The following is a 27,632-nucleotide window of genomic DNA, read 5'->3' as shown; positions in this document are numbered from 1 at the left end:
CATGATGTATTGTAATTTTAAAACTATCATGCAAATATAGCCATATAAACGTATAATACACAGAGATCTTGAGGTTTATGATTAGATTTTAAATATAGATGATAAAATTTATAATATTTTAACAGTTGCTATTTTATAATCACGTACATTTAAAAAATATTGTCAATATTGTTTTAAATAAAATGTTTTGACATTTATTTTGACTTTATCGACCCTTTATTATGGAATATTTTAGACATCTGGCAACAATTAAATTTAGTTTAGTCCATTTTCAACATGACCACGTCCCATCTTTTAACATTAATGAAAATTGGGTCATATTTGTCCATTTTGTTAAATAGTGAAGCAATTTATTTAGAAATCACTGATTTTTTTTGGTTTCTATAAAAAGATTTTTCTCTTGCCCTTGGACGCCCAATGATAGTCTGACGGCAACTTCCGCTCTGTCACGATTCAGCTGCACTGATTGGCCGCTGTCATTGCGTTTCCTGTTCCGATTTTACAACGCGCCCTCTGATAGGTCGAAACCTCTGGCATGACTGCCCCGCCTCCAGACAGAGGACAGTGAAACATGGCGTCTCTGAGGTGTTTCTTGCGCTCGGGGAAGGTATTTGTGTGGACATATGACATATTAGAAACATAGTACGCTCATAATAATTAGATGAGAGTTTTGAGACTGATATGGCGCTGTGTTTGTGTCTCAGAATGCCGTTGCTGCGGTTTTGCGGCGGGAGTTTCACGGCACGTCGCCGGCTGCGGTGCAGGTCAGTGATGCTGCAGCTCTCACCTTCAACAGATGCTGCTTGATACTAAACACTAAACCTTCAGAAAACACCTGGAAAATGTGTCGAATATTAGTATGTTTGCTCAGCCCATTAACGGTCACCATTGAGTTCAACAGTACATACAGAACTGCTAACAAAAACACCATAATAGCATGTTTTGGGTGTGTACTGTGGTAATACCATGGTATTATGAATATTTACTTTCTTTGGTTTTGCTTTTTTCCACATACGCCATGGTAAAGTAATATTTTGGGTTTCTCTTTATATGTACCATGGTAAAACTTGGTATTTTGGACATTTACAGTGTTTAAATGGACATTCTTTGGGAATATATCATGGTATATCATTCCTTGTGATAATATGGTTTTATAGAAATTGTAAAATGATACCATAATTTATTTTTTAAATTTACAATGATTACCATGATAAACCTTTTATCTCCATATACCATAGTGTTGCTATGTTTTTATGTACATGTACTGTGGTATTACCATGCTTTTCATTACTGTATTTTGGGTTTTATTTAGTACCATGTTTCATAACAAAATGCTATGCCATTGCTATGTATAATTACTTCATTGCATTCTGTAGGCTAATTGTTAATTAACACACTCTTGATTATTTTGCTAATTATCATGGAAATATTTCATATTTTCTCATAATTGCATATTTATTATAAGTGTGCACTTCTCATGGTTCATAATTATAATGTAAATATAGTTAATAAAATTAATGAATATTCTAATACAATTAAGTACTGTAATATAATTTAAGTTATAAATAATAGTAATTAGTTTAGAATAATTATACGTCACGAATTATTTTAAAATAATCATATCAATGCTGTGTTTACAGTGTAATAAAAATACATCCAATTTGAAATATTATCCAATATTTAATTCCACCTTATTGACTCTTTTTTTTTTTAATGCTAAATATATATATTAAATATATTTTTTTTAATGCTTTTTATATATTAAATACTTCTCTTGCCCTTGAATGCCATAGTTCTTCCATATGGTTTTTACCATGGTAAAGCCATGTATAATGATATCTTGTTTGTTTTTGGATTCATAGGATTTCCATGGTGCTTTACGATGTATGTTTACTATGTCTACATATACATTGGTATATAATGGTTTTATGGGAATTTTTTAATGATACCATGTTGTTTTTTTTTACATGTCCCATTGTGTTACTGTGTCTTTTGGACATGTACTATGGTATTGCCGTGCTTTTCCTTGCAGCATATTGGAGTTCCATGTCAATCTCAAAGTATATGAATACAATTATTATTCAGTAACATGTTTTATATTAGCGTACAGTGTTTTACCATGTGAAATATGTATAATTGTTGCATTTTATTGTTGTAGGTAACAGTTCGAGATGCCCTCAACCAGGCCATGGATGAGGAGCTGGAGAGGGATGAACGGGTTTTCCTGCTCGGAGAGGAAGTCGCACAGTATGATGGTGCATATAAGGTTAGATCCAAATATTTTTTATTATATTTCAGTTATCAACAATGCCCAAGAATCTTTTTTTTTAAAAGTTGCTTGTGTTGGGTTGCAGGTTAGCAGAGGCCTTTGGAAGAAGTACGGCGACAAACGCATCATTGACACACCAATTACAGAGGTGAGAGTGATCATAAACTTGTCCAAAAATCATTTACGTATGTTTTAATGATGTTTTTAAAAAAATCCTGATTTTTCCATTCAGATGGGCTTTGCTGGCATTGCTGTTGGTGCTGCCATGGTGAGTTTTCCTTTAACAACATTGATAAAAGAATGTGAAACTCCAACATGTTCCCAAACTAACCCATCACATCCTCTTTCAGGCCGGTTTGAGGCCAATTTGTGAGTTCATGACCTTCAACTTCTCCATGCAAGCCATCGATCAGGTCATCAACTCCGCCGCCAAGACCTACTATATGTCTGCTGGCCTGCAGCCTGTCCCGATTGTGTTCCGTGGGCCCAACGGCGCTTCGGCCGGTGTGGCGGCTCAGCACTCCCAGTGCTTTGCTGCCTGGTATGGACACTGTCCCGGTCTGAAGGTGGTCAGTCCCTGGAGCGCAGAGGATGCTAGGGGCCTTCTGAAATCAGCCATCCGTGATGACAACCCTGGTGAGTTTCTCTCCACGTGAGGCTGACGATCACAGGAAGTGAAGGCGGCTCTGACTGACGTATCGTGTCTCTTTCAGTGGTGTTTCTGGAGAACGAGCTGATGTATGGTGTGCCGTTTGAGATGTCTGAAGAGGCTCAGTCAAAAGACTTCCTTATCCCAATCGGAAAAGCTAAGATTGAAAGACAGGGTGGGTGATGTTTTGAGTGTTATAAGTTGTAGTAGTAGTAAAAACAATATTATATCACACTTAATTCTATCTATCTATAATAATGATAATAATAAATGTAATATATATATATATATATTTTTTTTTTTTTTTTTTTTTTTTTTTAAATGAATTATTAAAAATAATTTTAAGCACTTGTTTAAAAAGGTGATATTAATGGGAAAACTTTCAAAGGAAGGAAATAATTTTTTTAAAAATTAAAATTTTTTTTTTTTTAAAGAAGAATTATTAGCAATCAATGAATTATTATTACTACTGCCATTTTTTGAATATTAATTAATCATGTAATCAATGGCGGGAAAAAAATGTAGTCTGAGTATTTTACAATGTAATGTAATTAATTACAAGCATTTAATCTTTGCAATCTGATTACGTAATCTAGATTACATGTAATCAGTTACTTCCCTGCACTCTGTATATTGTTACAATTTAAAGGGATAGTTCAGCCAAAAATGAAAGTTCTGTCATTAATTACTCACCCTCATGTCATTCCAAACCCGTAAGACCTTTGTTCATCTTCGGAACACAAATTAAGATATTTTTGATGAATTGCAAGAGCTCCCTGACCCTCCCATAGACAGCAAGGGTCCTACCACGATCAAGTCAAGTCAAGTTGAGCTTTATTGTCATTCTGCTACATGTGTGGACATATAGTGGAACGAAATGTCGTGTCTCGCAGGACCACGGTGCTACATACTAGTTAAACATAAGATAAACATACAACAATGCAAGTATAAGAAAAAAAAACAATAGAGCATCTGACTATAGACAAAAATAGACCATCTGACTATACATATACTATAAATACTATAACTACTATATCTAGTTGCCTAGACATACACAAACTGAGACTGTACAAGAACTTTACATATACTGTACATGAAATTGTGCAAAAAAAAATAAAAAATTAATATATATTTCGTATATTAAATTGTTGTGCAGATTAAAGAGAGATTTTGTGGGAAGCAGCGCATAGTGCAAAAAGATTTGTAGTGCCATGCTCAGGTAAACATTATTTTGTAGTGCAGTGCTCAAGTAAACATTTTCTTATTGAGTCTTTGTAGCAGGGAGTGTTCATAGAAAGTGTCTAGTGTGCATATAGTGGGATAAGTGCGTTACTACAGGTGGTTTGTATAGCCCACTCACCTGTGTGTAGCACACTCAGAATTGCACTTAGAAAAAGTTGTCAACTGTATTAATGAGTTGGGTGGGTGGGGGGTCAGAGGGGGACAGGGAGATTGGAGTTAAGAGCTCTCACAGCCTGGGGAAAAAAGCTGTTGAGCAATCTGACAGAGCAAGCTTTGATACTCCGGTACCTTCTACCTGATGGTAGGAGCTGGAAGAGGTTGTGGGAGGGGTGGGTGGGGTCTTTCACGATGCTGGAGGCCTTGCTGGAGCATCGTGCAAGGAAAATGTCCAGGATGGAGGGGAGAGGGGCACCGATGATCTTTGCAGCAGTGTTCACTGTCCGTTGCAGGGTCTTGCGGTCAGCAGCACTGGAGTTCCCATACCAGACAGTAATGCAGGTGGTCAGCACACTCTCAATGGTGCCCCTGTAGAAAGTGGGTGGCGGGAGACTTACCCTTTTCAGCCGACGGAAAAAGTAGAGGCGCTGTTGTCCCTTCTTGTTGAGTGATGTGACGTTGGTGGTCCAGGTGAGATCCTCTGAGATGTGCACCCCCAGGAATTTAGTGCTGCCGACTCTCTCCACGGTTGAGCCGTCGATGGTCAGTGGGGGGTGGTCAATGGAGTTTCTCCTGAAGTCCATCACAACCTCTTTTGTCTTACTCACATTGAGGGACAGGTTGTTAACACCACACCATTTCGCCAGCTGTGCCACTTCCTCTCTGTAGAGTGTTTCATCGTTGTTGCTGATGAGGCCTACCACAGTTGTGTCATCAGCAAACTTGATGATGTGGTTGGAGCTGGACTTGGCAGTGCAGTTGTGAGTCAGCAGCGGACTGAGCACACAGCCTTGTGGGGCACCTGTGCTCAGTGTGGTAGTGCTGGAGGAGTTGCAGCCGACACGGACTGACAGGTCTTGCAGTTAAAAAGTCCAGGATCCAATTACAGAGGGAGGTGTTAAGGCCCAGCAAGTTTAGTTTTTGGATGAGCTGTTGTGGGATTATAGTGTTGAATGCTGAGCTGAAGTCGATGAACAGCATTCTTACTTAAGAGTCTTTCTGTTCCAGGTGAGTAAGAGCTAGGTGGAGAGTAGTGGATATTGCATCGTCCGTGGAACGGTTTGGACGGTATGCAAACTGGAATGGGTCCAGTGTGTTTGGGAGACTGGACTTGATGTGATGCATGACTAACCTCTCAAAGCACTTCATCATGATTGGGGTCCGTGCTATGGGACGATAGTCATTCAGACAGGACACGGGTGACTTCTTTGGTACTGGAATTATGGAGGTGGATTTGAGACCCATGGGGACGACTGCCTGGCTCAGCGAGGTGTTGAAGATGTCTGTTAGGACATCTGTCAGCTGTGCAGCACAGTCTCTCAGTACACGTCCGGGTATGTTGTCAGGGCCCGCAGCCTTTCATGGGTTAATCCGGGATAGGTCTTCCTTACGTCAGCTGGAGAGAGACAGAGTACCTGGTCGTTTGGAGATGCGAGTAGTTTCTGTGCAGGTGTGTCGTTCTGTATCTCAAAACATGAGTAGAAGTGGTTGAGTGCATCTGGTAAGGATGTGTCATTGTCACTGGCTTGTGGCAGGGGCTTGTAGTCAGTGATGGTCTGAATGGCTTGCCACAGAGACCGAGTGTCTTTACTGTCTGTGAAGTTGTTGTTGTTTTTTTTTTGTTTTTTAGCATATTGTTGTTTTGCCGCCTTGATGCCATGAGACAGATTGGCTCTTGCTGTTTTGAGGGCTGCTTTATCTCCTGATCTGAATGCTTCATTTCTGGTCTTTAGCAGCCCACGAACCTCTGCTGTCATCCATGGCTTCTGATTGGCATGTGTGGTAATGGTCTTGGTGACTGTCACATCATCTATGCACTTTTTGATGTAAGCAGTCACAGTTTCAGTGTACTCATGCAGGTCTGTGTGGTTGTTGTAGGTGGCTGCCTCTTTAAACATGTTCCAGTCTGTGTCCTGGAAGCAGTCCTGCAGTGCTGAGGTGGCATTGTCTGGCCATACTGTGATCTGCTTTTGAACCGGTTTGGCGAGTTTGAGAAGTTGTCTGTATGTTGGTATTAGCATAACAGAGATGTGGTCCGAGTACCTGAGGTGGGGGCGGGGTACAGCCTTGTAAGCGTTTTTACTGTTGTATAAACAAAGTCCAGTGTGTTGTTTCCCCTTGTTGCAAAGTTCACATGTTGGTAGAACTTTGGTAAAACTGTCTTTAGGTTTGCATGGTTGAAGTCACCGGCTATGATGAAAAAGCCGTCAGGGTTATTTGTTTGTTGTTCGCTGATGGCGCTGTACAGTTCACGAAGCGCGTCCTTAGCGTTTGCACACGGGGGAATGTAAACCGCGACAATAACAATGGCCGTGAACTCCCGCGGCAGGTAGAACGGTCGACACTTCACAAGCATAAACTCCACCAGCGCACACAAGCCACCTCCGCGGGTCTTACCAGATAGTGATGAATCTCTATCCGCTCGGAAGGTGGTTAGCCCGTGCTGCTGAATGGCAGAGTCCGGGATGTTGTCGTTTAGCCATGTTTCGGTGAAAACAACCACACAACAATCCCTTGCCTCATGCTGTGTAGAACGACTGAGTTGAATTAGGTCCAGTTTGTTTTCCAGAGAGCGAACGTTTGAGAGCATGAGTGTTGGAAGAGCCGGTCTTGTGGGGTTAGCTCTTAGCCTAGCTCGTATACCTCCGGGCTTACCGCGCTTCCGTCCTCTCTCACACTGCTTGCGACGCTGCCTTGTGCGGGTAGCGTCAGTAGGCGAGGCCGTGGTCTCGAGGTCCGGCTTCAGCAGTAAACAAAGGCCTCGTAGCTTCTCAGTTGCCGCCGGCGAGAGTTGGTGTTTGTATGCCTTGCCGATATCCAAAAGACTTTAGCGATCATAGATGAGTTTTGGAGTGATTTCCTTATGAATTAGCGGTAAACTGACACTATTTGGAGATGAACAGACGACATTAAAAGACATCAAGGCCCAGAAACGTAGTAAGGACATCGTTAAAATAGTCCATCTGACATCAGTGGTTCAACCATAATTTTTCGAAGCTGCTAGAATACTTTTTGTGTGCATCAAAAATAACGATTTTATTCAACCATTGAATAAAGCAATATAGCGCCATTTTGGAGAGTATCACAACGCATGCATGTGCAATGATCTTAACATAAACAACGTTTGTTTAAACGTTTGTTTACATTCAGATCGTTGCATGTGCATACATCATGATGCTCTCCAAAATGGCGCTATAGGGTGACGCAGAGAAGATTTGAATAAGACTAAATTAAAAATGGCTGCCAAATTTAATACTGCTGTATGGTTAATTAATAATAATCTTATTGCTAAAATGTCTAAAACTAGACTAAAAAAACTTTAGGTTTTCTTTGACTAAAACAAGACTAAAATGTTGAGACTTTTACCCCTGGTTTCACGGACAAGGCTTAAGCTTAGTCCTAGACTAAAATATAAGTCTAGGACTAAGATATGAGCTGTTTCAACTGAAATAAACTTGCACTGACTGATCGTAAAAAATATCAATGTCTTTGTTTTGTCTCAAGATGTACACCAGTAATGTTTTTTTCTAAGCATGTTTATAAAAATTACTTATGTCCTTAGTCTAAGCCCTGTCTGTCAAACCGGGCCATTGTCGACTAAAACTTGACTAAAACTAAATGGGAGAAGGTTGACTAAATATGATAAAAACTAACAAGGACATTTAACACGGGACTAATGCTGCGTTCAAGTCCTCCAGGGACGTTCGTACTTACAAGTTGACAAGTCATAATAACCATGTCAAATACGTTCAAGTCACTTTGGACAGAACAAGATGCTTTTGTACATAAAATTCAATGATTTTTTATAGTCTATATCTACAAAATGATGAATAAAGAATATGCATCATTGTGGTTTTGCTTTTTCTGTTTTTATTCAATTTTTTTTAAGTTGATTTTAATCATTATATGTTCTATGGTAATAATACAATATTTTGTGTATGTAACTTGTATAGTTTTTTTTTTTTACACTACAAAAAAATAATCATTTTATTAATTTCAACAAATTTACCGTCAATAGAGATGCTGCATATCTATAGTCTTTGGCTCCATCCATTGCATCTGACACGTTTTATCACTGACACGCCCCCAACTCGGAGCTTTTCGAGTTTCGCACTCATAACAACAACTTTGTGGTGGCGCTTTTAAGACTAAAACTGAAAATAGCTGACAAAATTAACACTAGTCTTACGGGTTTAGAATGACAAGAGGATGAGTAATTCATGACAGAATTTTTATTTTTGAGTGTGCTATCCCTTTAAATAGACTGAAACAGACATTTGGTGAAAATATTCATAGCTATTTGTATATTTAGCTTAAATGTTTACTGTTGATTTGTGCATTTAAAAAATTTAACTTTTAAACTATATTTTAAGTGTATTTGAGTGACAATTAATTGCCAGCCATTAATTGCGTCTGAATTGATTTCTGCATATTAATGTTGTCGGTCTGATGCAGGAAATCACATCACGCTGGTGTCTCATTCCCGAATGGTCAGTCTGTGTCTCGATGCTGCTGCTGTCTTGGCCAAGGAAGGGATTGAATGTGAGGTATGACGTCTTTTCCAAGTGCCATTTCCAGTTCAGGTAAAATAGACACTTGATATGTATTTTTAAGGATTCAAAAGAGCTGATTTGATTCATAGTAAACGAATGAACCAGTTTTGTATTTATGTAAATTCCTGTGAAAAATACTCAAAGTTAAAAACAAATAATGAGACGTTTACATTTGCTCAAAGAAAATGAATATAATCTCACATTTAATACAATTTATACATGTCTGTAGGTGATCAACATGCGCACAATCCGGCCTCTGGACTCGGAAGCCATTGAAACGAGCATAATGAAAACTAATCATCTCGTCACTGTGGAGGGCGGCTGGCCTCAGTTTGGAGTCGGGGCAGAGATTCTTGCACGGATTATGGAGGGTACTTTTTTATCCATTTTTTTTTATATATCTACAACTTCTACAGATTTGTATTTATCTATCAATGTTGCAAAAATGCTCATTTGAAGTCTATCGCTGTGTACAGAATGGAAGACTAGCACACTATTTGCTGTATTCTGCATACTGCTTTGTTTTCTATTATGAAACAAACATATTTAAACAACAGTGATGTATTTTTGTTTGCATGGTCTCATTATGTTGGATGATTAATTTTCCTTATGTACTTTCATAAATATTAGGGAGTGTGTCATTGCAAACATACCCATTGTTGTTTTCTCCTCAGTAAATGGATTTATTTCTCTTTTCTTTTCTTTTTTTTATTCAAGGTCCCGCTTTCAATTACCTCGACGCCCCTGCGGTCCGAGTCACGGGTGTAGATATTCCAATGCCGTACGCCAAGATTTTGGAGGACAACAGCATACCGCAAATCAAGGACATAATCTTCTCCATCAAAAAGACTTTGAATGTTTAACATAATAGATTTCCCTACCAGGACATGTTAAATAGTAAATACTACATGTTCTCTCCCGTTTCTGCATCAATGTTTTGGGAAATAGGACGTCCTCTTTCATCTTGTACAGGTCTTTCTGTTACATGGCTCTTCCTTCTTTGGCACTATATTAAAATTTTCTCATTTTGACTCCAAAATGAGGTTTTGTCATGATGGTAACCTTTATAATGGCTATGAAACAACCAACCATGTGTATTATGCTGTAAATTCTACTGTAAGCTAAAGTAATAAACTTTTCACAAAGGGTTGTAAGAATGGTTGTGATTTCTTTCATCTCGTTACATTTTTTCATTTAAGAGAGTTTTGTAAGATTGTAATTTCTATCAAATGAATTTTTCTTTTTTACAGTTTTGTAAAGTTATATTTTGCCTACTTGCAAGTAAAAAAATACAAATAACCAGTAATTATAATAAAGCATTTAGTCCAATAATATATTCTACTCTTTTGATTGACCTTGAACTTTTCAGATATTTGTTTAGTGTAAACCTATGCAGATTTACGAGAGCATTGCCAGGCCATGAGATTATAAGGATTTTAATCTTCTATTACACTGTTTTTAAATTGGTAGAAATGATGACACAGTTGAGGGATAGTTGTTATTTGTTTAAAAGTTCATGATCATTTTCACAGAAATTGAATGGTTTATATTTATTTTACTCAAATATAATTTAGAGCTTAAAAGTGTAACCATATCCACGGTAGATTTTTGTGTGATGGGCGTGGCTTGTTTCGTGGGTGTGTCATTTCCGCTCATCCCATGTCCCTCTCATCTGTCCTGTTCCGTGTGAATCCACAACATAAACATTACAGCTATTTTACAGCAAACGAGTCTCTTTTGAACATAAGGCTTTCAAAATGTACTCATATTTTGAAAAAGTCACGAAAAGCCCCTAAACTATCCCTGTTTAATTCCCCTATCCTCCATAATCCTGATGCTTTGAACGAGAGGAAACAACTGAAGTCCATCGGACGAGGAGGAGAGACTAAATCCCTGAGACTTAACGTATTTGCAACGAGGTAAATATAAGCAATCCGTTTTTTGTTCGCTTTTAGCGATAGATTGTTGATTACGCGTCTTTTGTGTTAATTAATACGGTACGCAGCAGCTATAAATTATGCATCATCGTTGATCACTATCAGTAATTTCATCAATATTGATAAGATTGTTGCTTTCTGTAGCTAGTTATGTTTTAATTTTCTTGTTATTGAGACGTTGGTAAAAAAATATGTGCTGGGAAATCCTTAGGTGTCCTTCACATGCGTCATTCATTTCACGATTTTAATGTGCTTTCATCGCAACTACTCCTGAATGCGGTCTAAACTGTAAAGTAGTGTGTATATTTCTTTAGTTTACTGCAGGTGACGTGCTTATACCCCATAAAGGCCGCATTCATCGCATCATTGAAGAGGAACAATTGGCCACATGGAGAATGGAGACTGGGCACACATGGTAAATATAAACGACAGAATAAAGCAACGGTTCTCAACCCAAAACCGTGTCGATATTGTTGTTTACTGTACAAATACAAACAGAATAATGTGCAAAACAAGAAAAATATATATATATTACAATAAAAAATTATTATTAAGAAAAACCATTTGTTTTGGGTCGTTGCTAGGGTGTTGCTAGGGTATTAAATAATTGCTCCCTGCCTTCAAGTAAAAAAAAAACCATGTCTTTATAATATTCTAGTGCAAGAATTCACAAATATTTTTGTCAGCCGACCCCTTTGATGTAAAATATTAATGTGATGCATTTTAAAGGTGCAGTGTTTAAATCTAGCGGTGAGGTTACGAATGGCATCAAACGGCTCAGTCCCCCGCTCACCCCTCCCTTTAAGCCTGAGACACACTGCACGATTTTCGGCTGTCCCAAACGAAAGACTGGCATGGTGAAACAATCGTGGTGATTTCTGATTTGCCACGATTGTTTCACGATGGCAATCTTTCGTCTGGGACAGCCGAAAATCGTGCAGTGTGTTTAGGGCTTTAGAGAAGCTACGGAGGCCGATACAGGACGTCGTAGTCTGCGACAGCAGAGAGTAGCCAGCAATGAGGTTTCTTTACAAAGGTAAATTAATGAATTATATTTACTTAGTTATTCAATAAATCGATCTGTTATTGCGAATATTATTGTTACTTGTTCATCATTGTGTTAGTGTTTTATTTGAACAACATGGTTACAAAACACGCTCTGTTTGTCCTTTAAGGGCTACTGTACAAACATGGTGGCGACTTCCATGTAAGCGGATCCGCGGTGCATGTAGATAGAAATGGATCATTCTAAGTTAATTAAAAACATAACGGTTCATTATGTAACGTCTTTACACCTCTGAAAACATAGTTATGTATATAATATTGCATTTCTGTCAATCCTCCTAAATATTACAAACTGCACCTTTAAGTTAATATTTTGATAATTTAACATCACATTTGCATGTTCACAGTTATCTAAGTTGATTAATGGTCACATAAAAAAAAACTTTTTTTTTTTTAATTATCAGTTTGGGAAACCCTATGCTAATATACGGTTACGGTGCTTTGCTATGCAGTTGCTAGAGTGTTTTGTGTGGTTTCTAGGGTGTTGCTAGACCAGGGTTGTCCAGATTTGGTTGTGGAGGGCCAGTGTCCTTCAGAGTTTAGCTTCAACCCTAATTAAACGCATCTGATCCAGCTAATCAAGGTCTTACTAGGCATACTAAAAACTCCCAGGCAAGTTGTAGCTAAACTGCAGGACACCGGCCCATTAGCCCATTTCACACTGCAGTACTAGTAAATTGCCATAAAATTACTGAAACCACTTTACCAGTAAATACAAAAATGCGCTGTTCACACAGGCAACGATGTTCCGTCTTTTTTCAAAACATTGGTAAATTCTGTGACATCCTTAACCAGAAAAATTACCTCTAAATTGCTGTGCCTCCCAGTGTTGTGCTTGTAAGCATGGAGGGGTATACACAGTAAACGTTTTTGATATTTTCATATTTGTGTCAAACGTTCATATTCATGCAGTGCTTTTGGCCCAGAGACATCGTTCAAACCATACTGCATAGTGCAGAGTAAGTCCCAGTCCCAATTCTATTCTATGCCCCTTCCCCTACCCCTCCGCCTACTACTTCCCCTTGTCTCTTGAAACAGAGTGTCAAGGGGTAGGGGTGAAAATATTCCCCTAAGAATTGGGACACCACTACTATACCGTCACACGTAATCATACGTCGTCTAGCTCCTACATGAAAATATGTTGTGGCACTGTGGTGCAGTCTGTAATATGACATTAGCAACTTTAGCTATTTTTTGCAAACATTTCTTTGAGTAACATGACCGTAAATATGAACTCACGATTGAATGTAACATAAAACAAATGATTACTTTTCATTAAAATCTTTATTAATGCCATAAATGCTTACATTTATGGGTCTTTTTGTTCGCTCGGGCAGCCATGTTGCCACTGTAGCTGGTTTACGGAGGGGGAAGGGGAGGGGCTAAGTGGTAGAAATGGGATTGGGCCTAAACGTGTCATCTGTTTCAGAATGTTATGATTGGCCCAGAGTAGATGTCCTACGACAGCACATTTTGAGCTTGTACGTGCTCATACTGGTAATCTTCATTCTGAATCATTTCGGTAATTTACTGGTAATTTTACAACTTCCCTTACTGGTAAATTGTCAGAAAGGAATTTACCAGTATTTTTGAAAAGGTCCTGTTCACACATGATCGCGTAAGGGTAATTTACCAGTAAAAACTTTGTGTGAAAGGGGCTATTGTTAAGCAGTAGCAAGGGTGTTCTGGGTAGTTAACTAAAGTGTTAGTTGCTTGCCACTTTAAGAACAGGACCTCCAATAATTCAAAGAGGAAATGAAAACTAGCTTGAAGAGTCAGCCATTTTGTCTTAAGCTAATGGTCCAATTTGTCTGAGAGTAACTCAATATTTGAAAACCTCTGATGTGACATTTACCATACTACTCGTGTGAAGCTCAGTTTACCATATTTGAGTTTCCATAGAAACCAATATTCCTTAGGGTGTTGTCAATTCAGCTGAAAGCAGCAAATGTTGTTTTCAAGGCGTCCGTGGCCATCCAGCTTTGCTAGAAAACCAAGCTGGTTCACGTTTTGTTGGGAACAGCTTGGTTTTGATGGTCTAACAACTGGAACAGCACTGAATCAATGGATCTGTGCGGTAACTTGTGTTAGTCTAAAATGGTCATTCATATCAATCCGAGTATCAGCTTGAGATTCTCAGCAGGTACAAAATGCACATTCAGTGCTTTGAACATCAAATATTTATGTTCTTCTTGGTGGTCGATAATGGATACAGTTACTTGATTGCTTAGCTGTTGGTAGGCAGTTGCTAGTGTGTTCTGGGTAGTAGCTAGGGCATTATTATATGGTTGCTTACCACCTTAAGAATAGGATCTCCAAAGACTCAAAATGAAATGAAAACAAGCTTGGAGGGTCAGCCATTTTGTCTTATCCCAGTGGTCCTTTTTTGTCTGAGAACAAGGTTTTATGAAGAACATGGTTGAATTCCAATCTCATGTGGTAATTTAAGCTATACAACCCATACTTCCTGAAGCTTAGGCCCTGTTTACACTAGTGTGTTTTCATTTTAAAATGCTGATCCTTGTTTACACTGGTGTTTTCACTGCATTTCAGAAACAATCTCCGTCCATACTACACAACCTAAACGCATGTCACATGACCATTCATGCTCACTGGGCATGCGTGTAATAGTGTAAACAGGAGGTGCATCCCAAATTGTACAGGTGCTGGTCATAAAATTAGAATATCATGAAAAAGTTGATTTATTTCAGTAATACCATTCAAAAAGTGAAACTTGTATATTAGATTCATTCATTACACACAGACTGATATATTTCAAATGTTTATTTCCTTTCATTTTGATGATTATAACTGACAACAAATGAAAGTCCCAAATTCAGTATCTCAGAAAATTAGAATATCAATTAAGACCAATGCAAAAAAAATATTTTTAGAAATGTTGGCCAACTGAAAAGTATGAACATGAAAAGTATGAGCATGTACAGCACTCAATATTTAGCTGGGGCTCCTTTGGCCTGGATTACTGCAGCAATGCGGCGTGGCATGGAGTCGATCAGTCTGTGGCACTCCTCAGATGTTATGAGAGCCCATGTTGCTCTGATAGTGGCCTTCAGCTCTTCTGAATTGTTGGGTCTGGCGTATTGCATCTTCCTCTTCACAATACCCCATAGATTTTCTATGGGGTTAAGGTCAGGCGAGTTTGCTGGCCAATCAAGAACAGGGATACCATGGTCCTTAAACCAGGTACTGGTAGCTTTGGCAGTGTGTGCAGGTGCCAAGTCCTGTTGGAAAATGAAATCTGCATCTCCATAAAGTTGGTCAGCAGCAGGAAGCATGAAGTGCTCTAAAACTTCCTGGTAGACGGCTGCGTTGATCTTGGACCTCAGAAAACACAATGGACCAACACCAGCAGATGACATGGCACCCCAAACCATCAATGACTGTGGAAACTTTACACTGGACCTCAAGCAACGTGGATTATGTGCCTCTCCTCTCTTCCTCCAGACTCTGGGACCTTGATTTCCAAAGGAAATGCAAAATTTACTTTCATCAGAGAACATAACTTTGGACCACTCAGCAGCAGTCCAGTCAAGATGCTTCTGACGCTGTCTCTTGTTCAAGAGTGGCTTGACACAAGGAATGCGACAGCTGAAACCCATGTCTTGCATACGTCTGTGCGTGATGGTTCTTGAAGCACTGACTCCAGCTGCAGTCCACTCTTTGTGAATCTCCCCCACATTTTTGAATGGGTTTTGTTTCACAATCCTCTCCAGGGTGCGGTTATCCCTATTGCTTGTACACTTTTTTCTACCACATCTTGTCCTTCTCTTCGCCTCTCTATTAATGTGCTTGGACACAGAGCTTTGTGAACAGCCAGCCTCTTTAGCAATGACCTTTTGTGTCTTGCCCTCCTTGTGCAAGGTGTCAATGGTCGTCTTTTGGACAACTGTCAAGTCAGCAGTCTTCCCCATGATTGTGTAGCCTACAGAACTAGACTGAGAGACCATTTAAAGGCTTTTGCAGGTGTTTTGAGTTAATTAGCTGATTAGAGTGTGGCACCAGGTGTCTTCAATATTGAACATTTTCACAATATTCTAATTTTCTGGAATACTGAATTTGGGACTTTCATTAGTTGTCAGTTATAATCATCAAAATGAAAGGAAATAAACATTTGAAATATATCACACATTTGAAATATATCAGTCTGTGTGTAATGAATGAATCGAATATACAAGTTTCACTTTTTGAATGGTATTACTGAAATAAATCAACTTTTTCATGATATTCTAATTTTATGACCAGCACCTGTATACTTATGCTCTATTCTATGACGTTTTGTAGTATAAATAGTCTGAATAGTGTGTTAACTGGAAATTCCAAAAAGAAAAAGTGCACTTTAAATACCTGAAAAAACAAAGTGTGGAGTGTTGGACACTTCATGCACTCAACTGTCGCAGCTTAAATTATGTTGCAAAGGGGGAGGGGCTACCAGAATCTGATTATTAATGACAAAATAACATTATAAAATTCATACACTACATGTTTGAGTACATGAGTACACTAAATGCCAGAGTAGTGTAAACGACAGGCATAACCATAGCGAAAGTTATGCATTTTAATACTAAAACACACTAGTATAAAGTGTGTTTTAGTATTAAAGTGTATTAAGTGTATTTAGTATTAAGTGTGTTATAAAGCCCAAATCCGATTCCTGTGCAAATCCGATTGAAATCTGATCATATTTAGGTGGTCTGAATGGCAGCTAACTACATGAAATCGAATGTTTGCAAATCCAATTTTTGCAAATCCATTTCAAGGTACATTCATATGTGATTTGGAATCCTATTCAAATCGCATTCCTGGAAATCCATTTCAGTCTGACCGGTCAAATTGGATCTAGCGTAGCTTTTTCATGTTCTCACGCTACGTAAAACATAAACACGTCAGACATTTTTGTAGAAAACATGCTTGTGTTGTTGCGAAGTGCAAGTCAAGTGGGAAAAGACAATATAACACCTCATTTTGGCGGATCCCCCTCCTCACGCGCCAATGAAAGAGTTCGTGCTGACCAATAGCGTGCATATATTTCATGAAAAATCTTCTATTATGAGCGCACTTGCCGCAACAAACTTCAGTGTGCAAAAGACGCGACGTGAACGGCTGCTCTCACAAGACCGAATGCACAATCGTTTTCTTTCTCAACTATTTACATTTAGGAACCTACTGTGCTAAAGAGGATATTCGCCAGGATGGCCATTCAGACGTCATTTTGTGTGTATTTGGTCGCTTAAGCTCAAAATAACTCTTATGTAATACTCGCGAGGCGGCTTTATACGCGTGCACTTTGGATGTGACTGTGTGAGCGCACAGAATACAGTCTCTGGAGCGCGCCAGTACCAAATGGCTTAAAAATACTTAAAAAAAGATGTGGGGACGTGATTAATTAGGACCAGATTAAATATAACTCTATTATACATTATACAGAGTTATACAATTATACAACTCCAAAACTTTTTCAACAGTTTTTCAGGCCTGAAAATAGCTGTTTTACAATTTCATGGCTTTTCCAGGTTATTCATGACCATACGGACCCTAGAAGCAATTGATGCAGGCTGTTAATCACTTAAGCTGGTCCACCAATGTGATTGCGTGAATGCTCCGTTACCTCTCCCTCCTGTAATAACATGCCGGATCCGTTACCCCGCTTTGTTCCGGGACCTTTACAAATTTACAAATTAAGCACTGGGCATAACAATGGAATGGCATTGTCATAGAAACCAACACACATTCCCTAAAGTGAAAGAGCGCTTCTGGACACACAAATCAGATATGAACAGTTGAGATACACTTGCTGCATCCCAATTCGTATACTATCCGTCCTAAATAGTATTTGAAAGTAGAATTAGTAATACCCTAAACGTAGTATGTTGAAAAGATTATGCCAAAGATTCCCGGATGGTCTACTACTTGAGATTAAAATTCAAAGTGCAGATCGATGCACACTCTAACGGCAGGTAGGAAAAGGGGTTTGAGTGATAATCAATGTCTAACCTGATTAAAAAATATTTGTTATGCGCAATACTATTCTGCTACACACTCAAAATTCTGTACTTTTTCTTCACAAAAAGAGTGCATACTTTTAGGGCATAGTATAAGTAGGCGAATTAGGACACAGCAACTGTGTGGACAGTCAGTCATCTATATCGGATATGCACAAAATTGGATTTGGGCTGACAGTCTGAACGAGGCTTTAGTTTACATACTAAAGTTTTCATAGAAACCAATGTTCTCAAGGGTAGTGAAAGCAGCAAATGTTGTTTTCAAGGCTGGACCCCAACAAATCTTCCTTGGTCAAACAGTTTGCTAGAAAAACCAAGCCTGTTGACGTTCTGCTGGGAAACAACATAAGTTTGATGGTCAGCAACTAGAACAACGCCGAATCAATGGATCTGCATGGCAATTCATGCTCGTCTAAAGTGGTCTTTTCAGCAGGAATTGGTTGAGTGTTTGTAGTACCAGTGCAAGCACCATCTTGACATTCTCAGCAGGAACAAAATGCATGTTATATTTATGTTCTTCTTTGTTGTAGATGATGGATACAGTTACCCTAAACGTTGGTGGCCATTTGTACACCACGTCGCTCTCCACCCTCCAGCGTTATCCGGACTCTATGTTGGGCGCCATGTTTCGTGGTGACTTTCCCACCACACGAGACGCTCAGGGAAACTATTTCATAGATAGAGATGGTCCTCTATTCCGTTACATCTTGAACTTTTTACGAACCTCGAAACTGACACTACCATGTGACTTCAAAGAAACAGAGCTCCTTCGGAAGGAAGCAGACTTCTATCAGATCGAGCCCTTGATCCATTGTTTAGGAGACACCAAACCCCTTTATCCATTGGACACTTTTGAGCAAGTGGTAGAACTTTCAAGTACTCGTAAGCTGTCCAAGTACTCGAACCCGGTGGCGGTCATTATCACCCAACTCACTGTCACCACCAAAGTTCACGCACTACTTGAAGGCATCTCCAACAACTTCACCAGATGGAATAAACACATGATGGACACCAGAGACTTTCAAGTGTCTTTTACCTTTGGACCATGTGATTACCACCAAGAGGTTTCCCTTCGGGTGCATCTGGTGGAATACATCTCCAAGCAAGGCTTCACGATTCGCAACACGCGAGTGCATCACATGAGTGAACGCGCCAATGAGAACACGGTAGAACATCACTGGACATTTTGTAGAGTTGCGCAGAAGGTTGAAGACTGATTGATGCTGCATCCATGTGTGAACATTAAAATTATTTATTGGTAAAATTCAAAGCAATTTGAGCAGTTATGAGTTTAACAAAGATATGAGTGATGTTTAATAGTTGCAAACTCATAATTAAGGTAATTCTGAAATTACCTGAACACACCACATCTCATCTGCAGATCCTGTGTTAGGTTGCCCGTAATGAACACAATGAAAATGTTTTCTGTTGTATTTGGGCAAACTTGTCCTATCATGTTTTATGCATCTTCTCACCCACTTCAGATGTTTATAGACAAAAGGAACATGAACAATTTCTAGAACTACTATATACCTCATATACCTGGAAAAAAGTGACCCAATTTTTTTTTTCTTAATTGTCAAATCCATATATGTAACCTTTAAATCTGAAATTTTAATATATATTGCATCAGTGTTAAATATACAGTATTCAGTTGTATGTATTGTACTTCTGCAGATATTTTGTCCTGTGATTGAGTCCTTCAACTGTAAATGGTTTGCATGATTCTGTGGTATCTGCGCTATTGTTGATTCAGTATAATATTTCCCCTTTGAAATGTGAAAATTATGTAATTCGCATGACGCGCAATATGTTTCGTTGCCCAAAGCTTTGAGCAAAACAGTGCCTCTTATGACCAGCTTCTAGACCAGACCAAATATTGGAGTTAATGTCCCATTAAAAATTATTTTAGTCTCAAAATGCATGTAAGACTCAGGTTAGCATGTTTGAAGCTGAGAACATCCATTAAAATTGAAGAGTTCATTCATGTGTGTAATGAATTTGACCTAAACATTAAAAACAACAGTTTCATCATACATTGTTTTTATTTGGTTGTAGACACCTTTGAATAACATTTGATTGAAAGAACCTTTAGTTTTATTATTGGAATTAATTTAAGGCAGCGGCTATTTGCACTAAGTGTAAATAGCGATAGACGCTATTTACACCAAGTGCAAATAGCATATTTTTTTAGTGACAGATGCTATTTACACTAAGTGCAAATAGCGATGGATTCTATTTACACTATGTTAAAATAGCAAGATTTTCTTCTATTTATACTAATTGCAAATAGTGGCAATTATCTGCACCTCAGTATTGTAGTACATTATAAAACAGTACGCAATAATAACGTACTGAGTGTACATTATAATTTTAATTCAAATTTATTAAATGGATGCCACCTTATTGGGACAATAAAGCCCTCCCTACACCTACCCTAACCCTACCCGATACTTTATTTTCAACTTTTTGATTATTTCCTTCATTTTTATTGAAAATAAATGCCTTTCTGATGCGATATGATGTTTGGCAAAAGGTGGGCTTGAACTCGGGTCGATCGCGTCAAAAAGCATGCGCCTTACCATCTACGCCACTGAAACTACTGTTGAACTAACTTCTTTTTTATTGTTGACTAACCCAATCACACGTTAGTGGGCGGAGTTAGTGTAAATAGCCTTTGCCAACCAGATGGGCTATTTGCACTTAGTGTAAATAGGCACTCCGTTAATTTAAATGATTATTCTAATGGAATATTTTAAGTTCCTTTTGGTGCCACTCTTTCAAATGCAATAACGTGAATAAATAATAACTGGATTGTCTAAATATATTTGATTTTGCTTAAAAAAAAAAAAACCTTATGCAAGATGTTGAAAATGGCAGATCTAAAATATGTATAATTTATTTTTTGTTTATTAGTCATAATCTTGAATTTATTAAAATCTATAAACATGCTTCTCTTTTTGTGAATATGGCATTTAAAGCTGCAGTGTGTATTTCTCTGCCAGTAGTGACGCCAATGAAATTTCAGTTTGTTTGAGTGGTGTTGCATAGCAACAATAACTCAACCAATGGTGTAAATTGGGGGTAAGGGATGATTGTTTAAATAATCTCTTTATGCATAATGCAGTTTTAGCATTTAAAAATACCAATAGTATCAGTAGTTAAATGAATTATGGTAACTAACCACTAAAGAAGCAGGTAACTGGTAACTCATTAGCTATGTTTCCCCTGATTTTTCATTAATCATAAAAAGCTTTGTACAATGGCCACTAGAATCAAGATTCACCATTTCTAGATTAATTAGCATGGCCTTTTAGTACTGATAGCTTTAGCACATTTCTGGTAGCTAGCATTGTGGTTTTATTGATAATTTGCTCAGGATATGTGGCGCTGCCAGAAATCTAAAAGTGATGTCTACCGGTAATATGTGTGTGCAGGTGTGCTAGTCCTATTTTGGTGTTGTCTAATATATTGTGTCTATGCTGTAGCAGTTTGTTTTTCTGAAGAAAAGGTAAGTGGTGTTTGCTCATGTTAATGTCACCGGTATTATGCTAGGGTGGTTGCCATGGCATTGCAATGTAGTTGTTTTTAGCACATTGCCATGCAGTTGCTAGGGTGCTCTGGGTGATTGCTAGGTGGTTGCGCACTATCCTCAGTAAAAAAATAGCCCACCACTAAGTCTCTATGATATCGTGGTCGCTAGATAAATCTTGAGATCTTTCAATACAAATCTTTGATTTTTATTTTTTTTTGGCCTAGCTGGTCTTAAGAAAACTGATAGGACACCTCAGCAAATTACATGATTAGAATAATCCAGTTACTGAATGTTGTGCACCCCACCGTGCCTTTCTGCCATTACTGGGCCAGCTTAGCTGTCCAAAGTTTAGCTGGTTAGCATGGTAGTGTCAGCTCCTGCTGGTAGATGCTGCAACAACACCAACTGCCTGCAAAAGAGCAAAGAAAGCTAATGCTAAGATGCTAATGCTTCTTTAGAGATACAGTATCATGTTCATTACATTTCAGCAAATATTATAATACCCCATGTTTTAAAAATGGTTTCTTGTGCATGTTCTTTGTTCATTTGTGTATATTATTTAAGCTTTCTTCATTGCAGAACATGTCCTAATTCTGTGTTGCCTGGCATTGACCCATCCACCAAATCATAAAATGGCCGCCATCAGAAGGACTGAGAGGATGTCCCTCCAAACCAAAGTGAAAAAGTGGAAAAATTTATGAGAAAGTGCTATATGGCCATTAGAATCTTCTAACTAATATAAAGCCAGTATACTGGCCATGGTATGCTGGAGTTAGCAACAGTATTGCATAAACTAGAATAAAAAAACTCTAGTTGACTAGTAACACACTACTAGGCATGTTAAGTAGGTGACCGGTATATATAGTATGTCAAGAAAATACTACACTCAAATACTTCATTCTAAGATATATGATATTCCCTCTTGAAATGTCCAACTATTGACCACAAAGACAGTGGTCTGTATTATTCAATAAATGTTTGCGTTAGGAAACAACATAGCAATGGTGTCATTAGCATTGCTCATTATCATCAAAAAAAAACAAACTAGCAACCAAATTGTTGAGGATAAACAGTGCAATGATAGTGTGGCATGCACGTCTACAATTATCAATATGGACGATATTTTGTTGTGCTTTACACAATTTGCATTGTTAAAAGTGCTATACAAATAATAGTCACTTGACTTTATTTAGAAATCTATATTTGCTGTTCAATTCATCAACTTGTTGAAAGCCGCTATGTTAATGTGACATCATACAGCCACATTTCTGCAAAATATGTGGAAAAACGTTCTTGACATTCCAACTTCTAGTGGAGTTCTTTAGTATTTTTCCAAGTAGTTGTACATTCCAACATTCCTATCATAATTGTTGAGCATGTACTACAATCCCATTTGTGGGGGTTGTGCTCCTGCTCGCCCATCCCCCACTGCCAACCAAATCCTGTATAATAGCCTATATAATCAACCTTTTGTGATATTTTTTATTAAATATGTATTTTATACATATGTATATCAAGTTATAACAGTTCGTGACTTTATTAATACTATACATAAATGTTTAATGGTTTGTGGTCTGTTTTTTCCTTTTATGTTACATACATATTTTTGCACCATTGTCCACAACAACATGAAAATCTTCCTTTGCACTTAACATAAACAATTTTTAACCTAGCTAGCTATTATCGCGATAGCTCCGCCCCTTCTTCCAGTCAGCCACTCCGAAACGCTCGCCCTCTGAAGCTTTGAGAGCCATTTTTGTTTCATGGCAGAGAGCTCGGCAGCTCTCATTTCAATGCTCTCAGAAGGGACTCGGTAAAAGGTAAGACATTTTTTTAAAATATGTATTTATTTGGAGGAGAAAGCGCGGTCTTACAGCAGTATGACATTTACTTCAAGCAGGTTCGCCATAAAGACTCCATGTATAGCTTATGCTCAACTACATTTTAGCCTGGCTTTTTGCGTATTAGTTTTTCTCAAGTAGACACCCAAAGTGGGGCTGAAAAACGTCTGTTGTTTTTGTAACGTTTTATTCAATCCATTTGCGAGGTAATATTCAACCGGTAAGTATCAGACGAATGTTTATCTCATGCTGAACCGTCCTCTATTGTATTGTTGCATCGCCATTTGAAATGTTAACGTATTGAATGCAATTCTAAGTTATTGACGTTTACTGCTACAAACCTCAGGTTTCGCAGTATCACTTCGCCTCTTGCTTGACATTCGATCTGCTTTAACGCTTTGGTTGCTAAAGAAGATTAATTTAGCTTGTAAAGACCGGATCTGTGTATTTTGGTATGCGCGCGGTTACGTCAAACCTCGTGAAGTATCGCAGTTTAGGTCGCTGCGCGATCTAGCTACTAGAAAGACGTGTCTGTATTCATGCATGTGTTGTGAATTTAAATACAGACAAAGATTTCATTACCAACAAAAACATGAAACAAAAGGCATGTCTATTTTTCAGTTGTGTAAAATTGTTATAATTTTTGACAAATTACTTTTTCAACTAAATAAAATCAGATTTGTATATGAACTACAAATTTACAATAATTTGTGGTTCGATGCAATAAGCTTAATTAACTACCAGTCATAACAATATCGCATTGCCAAAATGTAGCGCTGCAATCTTATTTGGAATAACTATCTGAGCAATTTTAAAAGGAAAGAATTTGCATTCTCTAAACTGTAAATGTTGCGAAAACTGCTGTTTAAGGGCTTTTAGGAGTCAGGGTGTGTTATTGTGTTCTGTTTGAGGAATTTAAAATTGTCATGCTGTAAATATTCGCTATAGGGGCGTTTTTGGCCATTACGAAACTTCTCGCACTGCTAGATGTTTTGAAAAGCAACATGGCTGCTCAGTGTCATTCTTAAGACAAAGGACCGATCCCTTGAATTTGGGGGTTGGGTAAAATATAAACTGTTTACATAACAGTGAATGGCAGTTAAAGTCGGCAAGAAATGAAAATTCACGTAAATTTACCTGAAGTTTACTAAATTAATCTTATTGTGAACAATTCATCAGTGAATGTTTACATGTTTTGTACTTTTTCTCTACTGCCCCGTGGCCTAATGGTTAGAGAGTCGGACTCGTAATCTAAAGGTTGCGAGTTCGAGTCTTAGGTCCGGCAGGAATTGTAGGTGGGGGGAGTGAATGTCCAGCACTCTCTCCACCTTCAATACCACGATTGAGATGCCCTTGAGCAAGGCACCGAACCCCCAACTGCTCCCTGGGTGCCGCTGCATAAATGGCTCCCCACTGCTCCGGGTGTGTGTTCACGGTGTGCGTGTTCACTGCTGTGTGTGTGCACTTTGGATGGGTAAACGCAGAGCATGGTGGGTCACCATACTTGGTCGTATATCACGTCACTTTCACTTTTCACTTTCTTCCAATGGAATAGACTCTCATGATTTACGATAAACTTCTTCAAATCGTTTAGTCCACTTAAATCACGCCCCTTTCTTACAATTGACTGCAAACTCTGATTCACACCTGCATTCATCTAATCAACAATAATCGCGCCTCTATCCAACATTTTTTTTTTAAAGCCTTGTGTTGTACTCCAGTTTTTATAATGCAGGAGTGCATTGAGTGTGAACGGCTCTTAACATCTGATTATTTTCTAAAGACTAGCTACATTTTCTAGATGTTACAGATGATAATACACTCTAAAATGATGAAAACGCACATCATTTAGATGTCTTGGCAATGTAAATGCACAGGAAATGTTAAATCCCACAAAGCAAGTGCCACAACATCTGTCAATTATTTTGTACAAAAATATTAGATGTATATATATTTTCAATGCTAACATTCGTTCATAGCGAATAGCCGTCTCCGCGACTTGTGGATTCCAGTAGTCACATGTACGTAAAGCACTTTGTGAAATCATAACATTCTATTAAGTAAGTTGTGTTTGTGCATGACATTTAAAAACAGTGGATTCATGTACATTTTAAGGCAAGAAAAATACTTTATATAGACATGAATGTTTGGCCAAAAACATTGTGAGGGTTCTGTTGAACACTTAACGGGTACTGTTGTGTTGATTTGGCGATTTTTAAAAAGATCTCTTTATAAAAGGTACGATAAATTTACCAAATTTTTATTTTTCCGTAACTAGCAACTTTCAATTTGCTCAGCATGTTTCTTTTTTTTTTTTTAACAGTTGTTCGAATGAGAAAACTGACAGTAAAAGATTGTTGGTGCTATAGTACCCCTAGTGGTATTGATGGAAAAAGCAACGTGTATTTGCAAAATGCATCAACTAGCCAAGCTTTCATAGTTAGAAGTTCTTGCATACTTTGTACTTTCCTGCAGCTTTTAGTTCCAACACTAATCAAAAACAGCTGCCTCTTATGTTCAGCTAATCCTGAAGACTTTGATTAGCTTTTTCAAGTGTGTTTGATTAGGGTTGGCGCAAAACCCGACAGGACAGTGGCACTCAGGACTAGAGTTCAATAGCCCTGATTTCACCACAAACAAAATTGAATAGGAACAATGCATTCCTAAGGAACTATTCACACCCAGGATGAATATTCCGTTGATGACAAAGTACAGTAGGAATTTTTGCAAATTAACAAAAACCTTCACTGACCAGTAATTTCTAATTATTGATTCATTCTCTTGTCCCAATTGTTCTAGTCTAGATGTCTGTTCAGTATGTGCATTTACATTTGGAAAATTACATTTTAGAGTGATAGGTTGTCTACGATACTTTAAAACATTCCATACCCTAAGCGAATATCAAAGGATACACATTAAGCTAGCTTGCAATCTGAGTTTTCAGTTGTGAACTTCATTTACATTTGAAAAATGAATCGAGTGGGTGCAAACGACTGAGTCTTTCAGCTAGTGTACTTCATTGGTTGTTTACACCTAGTATTAACATTGATTTCTGTTGGATCAAGTGTAAATGATCCAAAATGTTTTGCGATCTGGTCAAAACATGTCAGAAACACAATTTACATAAAATTGTCATATTATCAAGCCATAAATTAGTGCATTTCTTTTGGTATTCGCAGTAAAGTATTCAGTACTCAAAGACCTCACTCACAGACTATATCAAAAAAGCATCAAATGCTTGATCTGTGTTGCTGTATTTCTTGTAGAGCTATTTGACTATCTTCTCCTCCTCCTCTGTTTCCAGACCAGCTGAAATTTTTAAAATAGGAATTTGGATTTCGTTTAGCCTGGAAAACACTCATTTCACTCTTGGGGTGAATAGACCTCTCAGATGTAGATGTGATTCATCTCACATTTAGTGTAAGCGGTTAGTGTTAGGTGATATGCTCCATAGTAGGGCTGCACGATAAATCAAAATGAAATCGAAATCGCGATTAGACAGAAGCTGCAATTGTCATGCTTATCTTTCAGTGAAGCGGTTCTGTGATCAGTAGTAAATCTCCATCTGAAGGCCAGAGGGCGCTCTCGCGCAGTAAGTCCAAATACGCCTCTCAGAGGTGTCTGTATAAAGAGAAGATTTAACTGCTTTTATTGATTGAACGTGACTAATAAACACACGACTATGACAATATATGGTTTATCTGAGTTCTTATTAGAATTTTATTAAACTATAATAAAGTACATTTATAATGCAGTGCCTTTTATCACTGCTTAGAATACTATGAAATATGTTATGTGCCTTATTCTGTGTAAGAAGCCAAATCATTTCACAGAAGGATTTATTTCAAACACTTGGCCGACGTTATGAAGTAAAACATGTAGTAGTTCACTGACAAGCTACACAATATCACGTTCATGATCAAAGGCGATTCATCTGCGATAATGAAAGCGATACTGCGACGCTTGTCAGTGAACTACAGCTCTGTGTATTAAATGCCGCTCCATTTGAAAGCAGGTGATGGAGATTTACCGCTAATCACGGAACCGGCTTTACTGACGAGGTGCGCATGATCATTGCATGCGATATATCTCCCTGCCCTAGCTGCTCTATCTGAAAGCATGTGAAAATACCACATTTAATAACATGTTTATGCCTATAAATGGTCACCTATTTTCTGTAACGCACAAAAGTAGTCTAGTCTGAACTTTTTACCCTGCAGATTCAGAGCATGGCGCTGAATGTTGTCATTTGTGGTCATTCTGTGAATTGCATGAATTTTATTTGGCTAAGTTGGTAATAACGCAACCTTCAGAACAATTGGTCCAACAAAATATCGATTAACACCAAGAGCAAAACAGTCCTAT

At 38.1% G+C, this 27,632-nt stretch overlaps 3 protein-coding genes across 4 annotated transcripts in view; all 3 read left to right on the top strand.

The window, feature by feature from the left end:
• The first annotated feature begins 457 nt into the window (after window positions 1–457).
• On the top strand, window positions 458–10,203 carry LOC306875150 (pyruvate dehydrogenase E1 component subunit beta, mitochondrial). The gene is made up of 10 exons (XM_079425584.1): window positions 458–607; window positions 705–764; window positions 2,159–2,266; window positions 2,355–2,417; window positions 2,502–2,537; window positions 2,620–2,905; window positions 2,983–3,093; window positions 8,772–8,863; window positions 9,099–9,240; window positions 9,587–10,203. Exons 1-10 carry the CDS (start codon window positions 572–574, stop codon window positions 9,730–9,732), a joined length of 1,080 nt encoding a protein of 359 aa, XP_079281710.1. The 5' UTR covers window positions 458–571; the 3' UTR covers window positions 9,733–10,203.
• Window positions 10,204–10,523: 320 nt separating this feature from the next.
• LOC306874863 (BTB/POZ domain-containing protein KCTD6-like) lies at window positions 10,524–19,926 on the top strand. Of its 2 annotated transcripts, none has more exons than XM_079425146.1 (3): window positions 10,524–10,788; window positions 11,104–11,221; window positions 18,422–19,926. In XM_079425146.1, exons 2-3 carry the CDS (start codon window positions 11,195–11,197, stop codon window positions 19,106–19,108), a joined length of 714 nt encoding a protein of 237 aa, XP_079281272.1. In that variant the 5' UTR covers window positions 10,524–10,788; window positions 11,104–11,194; the 3' UTR covers window positions 19,109–19,926. The 2 variants fall into 2 exon arrangements, with proteins under 2 accessions (XP_079281272.1, XP_079281273.1); XM_079425147.1 differs by having other exon boundaries at window positions 10,546–10,788; window positions 11,121–11,221.
• A 3,237-nt stretch (window positions 19,927–23,163) lies between these two features.
• Window positions 23,164–27,632, top strand: part of LOC306875373 (uncharacterized protein) — a 28,007-nt gene continuing 23,538 nt past the window's right edge. Inside the window, exon 1 of the mRNA XM_079425883.1 lies at window positions 23,164–23,246. The gene's annotated coding sequence lies outside the window, so the exon portion shown is untranslated. The remainder of the gene's footprint in view (window positions 23,247–27,632) is intronic.

The sequence above is a fragment of the Barbus barbus genome (genome assembly GCF_936440315.1).
Source record: "Barbus barbus genome assembly, chromosome: 9".
Classification (NCBI taxonomy): Eukaryota; Metazoa; Chordata; class Actinopteri; order Cypriniformes; family Cyprinidae; genus Barbus; species Barbus barbus.
This window is presented reverse-complemented; position numbering and strand designations above follow the sequence as displayed.

Excerpts from the sequence above, each read along its gene's own strand:
- LOC306874863 (XM_079425146.1), top strand. The coding sequence starts at position 11,195 with ATGGAGAATGGAGACTGGGCACACATG. Across the intron at positions 11,222-18,421 it reads ATGGAGACTGGGCACACATG|ATGATGGATACAGTTACCCT; the intron begins GTAAATATAAAC and ends TCTTTGTTGTAG.
- LOC306875150 (XM_079425584.1), top strand. The coding sequence starts at position 572 with ATGGCGTCTCTGAGGTGTTTCTTGCGCTCGGGGAAG. Across the intron at positions 2,538-2,619 it reads TTGCTGTTGGTGCTGCCATG|GCCGGTTTGAGGCCAATTTG; the intron begins GTGAGTTTTCCT and ends ATCCTCTTTCAG. Across the intron at positions 3,094-8,771 it reads AGCTAAGATTGAAAGACAGG|GAAATCACATCACGCTGGTG; the intron begins GTGGGTGATGTT and ends GGTCTGATGCAG.